The sequence below is a fragment of the Artemia sp. Qi Xiang Cuo genome, chromosome 14 (assembly GCF_049724085.1).
Source record: "Artemia sp. Qi Xiang Cuo chromosome 14, ASM4972408v1, whole genome shotgun sequence".
In the NCBI taxonomy this organism is placed as follows: Eukaryota; Metazoa; Arthropoda; class Branchiopoda; order Anostraca; family Artemiidae; genus Artemia; species Artemia sp. Qi Xiang Cuo.
This window is the reverse complement of record NC_142807.1, coordinates 54,427,105-54,430,771: the sequence shown is the minus strand read 5'-3', so window position 1 is coordinate 54,430,771 and position 3,667 is coordinate 54,427,105. Positions and strand designations below refer to the sequence as shown.

The 3,667-nt window shown below is 33.2% G+C and overlaps 1 protein-coding gene across 1 annotated transcript; it reads left to right on the top strand.

Moving 5' to 3' along the window:
* Window positions 1-39: 39 nt before the first annotated feature.
* On the top strand, window positions 40-3,008 carry LOC148944636 (uncharacterized). Its single transcript, XM_089100839.1, has one exon. The coding sequence runs from the start codon at window positions 40-42 to the stop codon at window positions 412-414; it is 375 nt and encodes a 124-aa protein (XP_088956965.1). The 3' UTR covers window positions 415-3,008.
* Window positions 3,009-3,667: the final 659 nt, after the last annotated feature.

Below are 3,667 nucleotides of genomic sequence, written 5' to 3'. Positions count from 1 at the left end.
ATTGAAACGACTCGACGTGGAGTCGTAGAAGCAGAAGATATGCATTTGAGAATTGCTGAGGGTGAAGATTACAATCTGCTTGAGGGAATTATTGTTCAACGGCTAAGTGAATCAGAGAGTCCCAACCCTGGTGTACAGGACATCCTTAGCGATTGCACAGAGAACATACCTGAAAGTGATGAGGAGATCCATGAAGAAAAGATGAAGACCCGCTTACCTGACCCAGATTCAGGACTGTCCCTACCTGTAGGCCAGACAGTTGTTTCTTTTGTTTCAACCAGACCAAGAAAGCGTACCATTTCAATTTCAATGATTCAAAAACAGGCTTCTGTTATGGGAGAAAACACAGAGTTAGAAAGTCTTGCTATGGACGTACTTGAAAAGGGGCTAGATGAAACGGATAGCCCCTTTTAATTTCCTCGTCGACTTTCTATTGACACAATTAGTCTTATATTCTGATTGAAAGCACCATTAAATAGTAATTAAATAGGTGGAACTCTATTAGGGTAAAATCTGCTTTCTGGGCCAAGTTCTCATATGTTTAACTTCTCTATTGTAAATGACAGTGCTTTCCAGAAACTTCTCTTATGTTAAGAAACATATGTTGATCCAGTATACTACGAAGATAGTAGAGGGAGGTGACTAAAACTTTCTGGGAAATTTCTAAAAGATTCATTCGCCTGTTTCAACTACTTTCTTGAAAATAAGAAAGTTCATCCAGAGAGCGATTCTTTAACCTGATAATTACCGGTGCCCATCCTGCATTTAAAGAATTTATAGCACAGTAACCCCTTTTGGTTACTCGATTGACTTTCAAGTACAAGAATTACTCTTTATTCGTACTCAGGAGAGGGAAATCAACCGTACATTTCTTAAGGAAAATAATGTATTAAATTAAATGTAGACATTTAGATTGTATGGTATATAGACCCTATGGATTTTATTCTATATAGATTTATAGATTTATACGTATAGATTTTATTGTGTTTGTGCTCTTTCTTAAGAACAAGTATAGGGTAAGTTACATATAGACATATGGATTGTGCGTTATCTAGACATTGCATATGAATTACTTATAGACGTATAGATGGTACTGTGTTTGTATACTTTCTTAAGAAAAACTGTCGGTTAAGTTGCATATAGGTAGCACAATTGAAATATCTTAGGTGTTATCTAATTATCGTTCATTGTTCTGGAAAGCTTATAGTTAATAAGTTTTGTAAGTGCAACAATTGACGTGGAAAGATTCTGTGGACAGCTCTTTTGAATCGCTTACCTGAGCAGAAATTCAGATTAGAAACGAAGTGAACAATAATGATAATTTTGTAGAGAAAGGCAATATGAACTGCATATCGCTTAGGCATTCCTAGTGAGATACATATTAATAACTACCATCGTAGATTTTTTTTTACCACTGCACAATATTTACCGCAGAAGTGCATATTGCTTAGGCATTCCTAGTGAGATACATATAAATGATAATTACCGGTGTCTGTTCTGTGTTAAAATTCATTTTAGTCCTTGGTAAAAATTTAACTGCCTTTATATGTGCCATATTATATTTTACCGGGTTCAGTTTTGAGTGTACATTGAAATTGCTGCCATGTTTTCATAAAGTTGTGTAAGGATTCCTTTGCTCAAGGCCGTATCCGGGGGGGGATAGGGGGTTTGACCCCCCTCCCGAAATGTTTGTCCGATTCGTAAAAACGTAAAAGAAATGAAAATAAACAATTTTTTGCGTTTTTTAATTTTTTTTTGTAAAAAAAACGAAAAAAAAATCCTTTTGTAAACCCCCCCCGCCCCCAAAGAAAAGGCCCTGTCCTTTCTAATGATATATTCTGAGAAATTTTTTTTAAAATGTATTAAACTATTATATTTTTGTAATAGTTTTATAAGCAAAAATAGGGGCTATTCCTCTGGGTGATGTTATTGCAACTAAATTTTGCCATGAATTTTACATACAAGGTGTTCATGCGAGGACCGCCCGCTTAATCAAGGATAAAGACCCTATGTGCTTAGGATCATTATTTTAACTCTGAAACTACCCGTTTTATTCGGTGAAGCATAGCTTCACTGCGTACTTCCTAGTACGTACTTCCTAATACTTTATAATAAGCAGATAGATAGGTAAATAGATAATTTATTTCGTGATTAAACCAAAAACAGGTATTTAACAGAAAAAAATAAAGTAAAAAAAAAAACAGAAACGCACAACCGAATTAAAAAAAAAAACAGCTAAAATCGCATAATTAAAAGAAGAAAAAAAATACATACACACTAATTAAAAATCAAGTCTATCGTGCGAGATAAAAATCTATTCACAGTGTTCCGAACTCTATTATATCTAGTTATCAGTGCTAAATCAAAAACGGCACGCTTATTCCGTACTCACCTAATTAAAACTCCATTACAGCACAATCTCTAAAATAAACAGGACAATCAAATAAAAGTTGACTGCATGTTTCAGTTAGACCGCATAAGCACATAGGAGAAACTGCTTATAATAAGCAGAGTTTTCGCAAATAATATTCTAATTGCTGATAGGGAATATATTTTTGACTTTTATAAATTATTTTAATGAAAAACAAAAAAAGGTATTTTCGATGAAAATGTCTCTAAAAAAACGTTCTCATAATATAGTGGTGGGGGGGGGGGCATCTAGTGGAATACCTCTTTTTCTCCTTGGATTTAGTCAGTGTTGCCAGTCAACTTTTTCAATTTAATGCAAGGTTTGATGATGACAGGTTAGGTTTGGTTAGGTGAGGTTATGCTTGGTTAGGTTGGCTTAGGTTTTTAACCCATTTCTGATACTTAGAACCAAATTTAACCTAGCCTACCCTAATCTAACTTAACCTAAGCTAACATAATCTGACCTAACTTTAACTTTTACCATTATAGTTTGCATAAGACTGGAAAAGCTGGCTCGCAAAGCTAACTAAATTCAAGCAGATAAAAAGGAATTTCGGACATACACCGGTGAATGTCCGACATTAATCAGATTTCGGACATTCCCGGTAACACACACACACACATATATATATATATATATATATATATATATATATATATATATATATATATATATATATATATATATATATATATATATATATATATATATATATATATATATATATATATATATATATATACACTAATTGCTACCATAGTTAGGCACTCACTACTGCCATAAATGTAACCATATACCCGTTACCATAATACCTGTTTTATTTAGTGAAGCATAGCAGTATTTTATAATAAGTAGATTTTTCATGAATAATCTTCTAACTGTTGGTAGGGAATATATTCAGGAATTTAGATTCTAGATAGGAAGAGTAGATTTGTTTCATATGTCTAATTCAAATGCAAAATTGATTTAAATATGCCCTAAGTATACCCTAGTGGTCTCCTTGGGTGCTACTCACTTCTCACGACTACCCTAGTAGGTAGTTAAATCAAGCGGATTTTTGCTGCTTTAATAAATTGCAGTATGTGGATGAATGTGATAAAGCTAAAATCATGGCACCGATGAAGAAAAATAACAAATTTATTATTCATGAAAACATAGATATAGGCTGTTAATAATGTTTTTGGTACCAATTTCCTCCCCCATAAATATCGAAAACATCGAAAAACAACGTTAAAAAAAAACGAAAAAACACACACT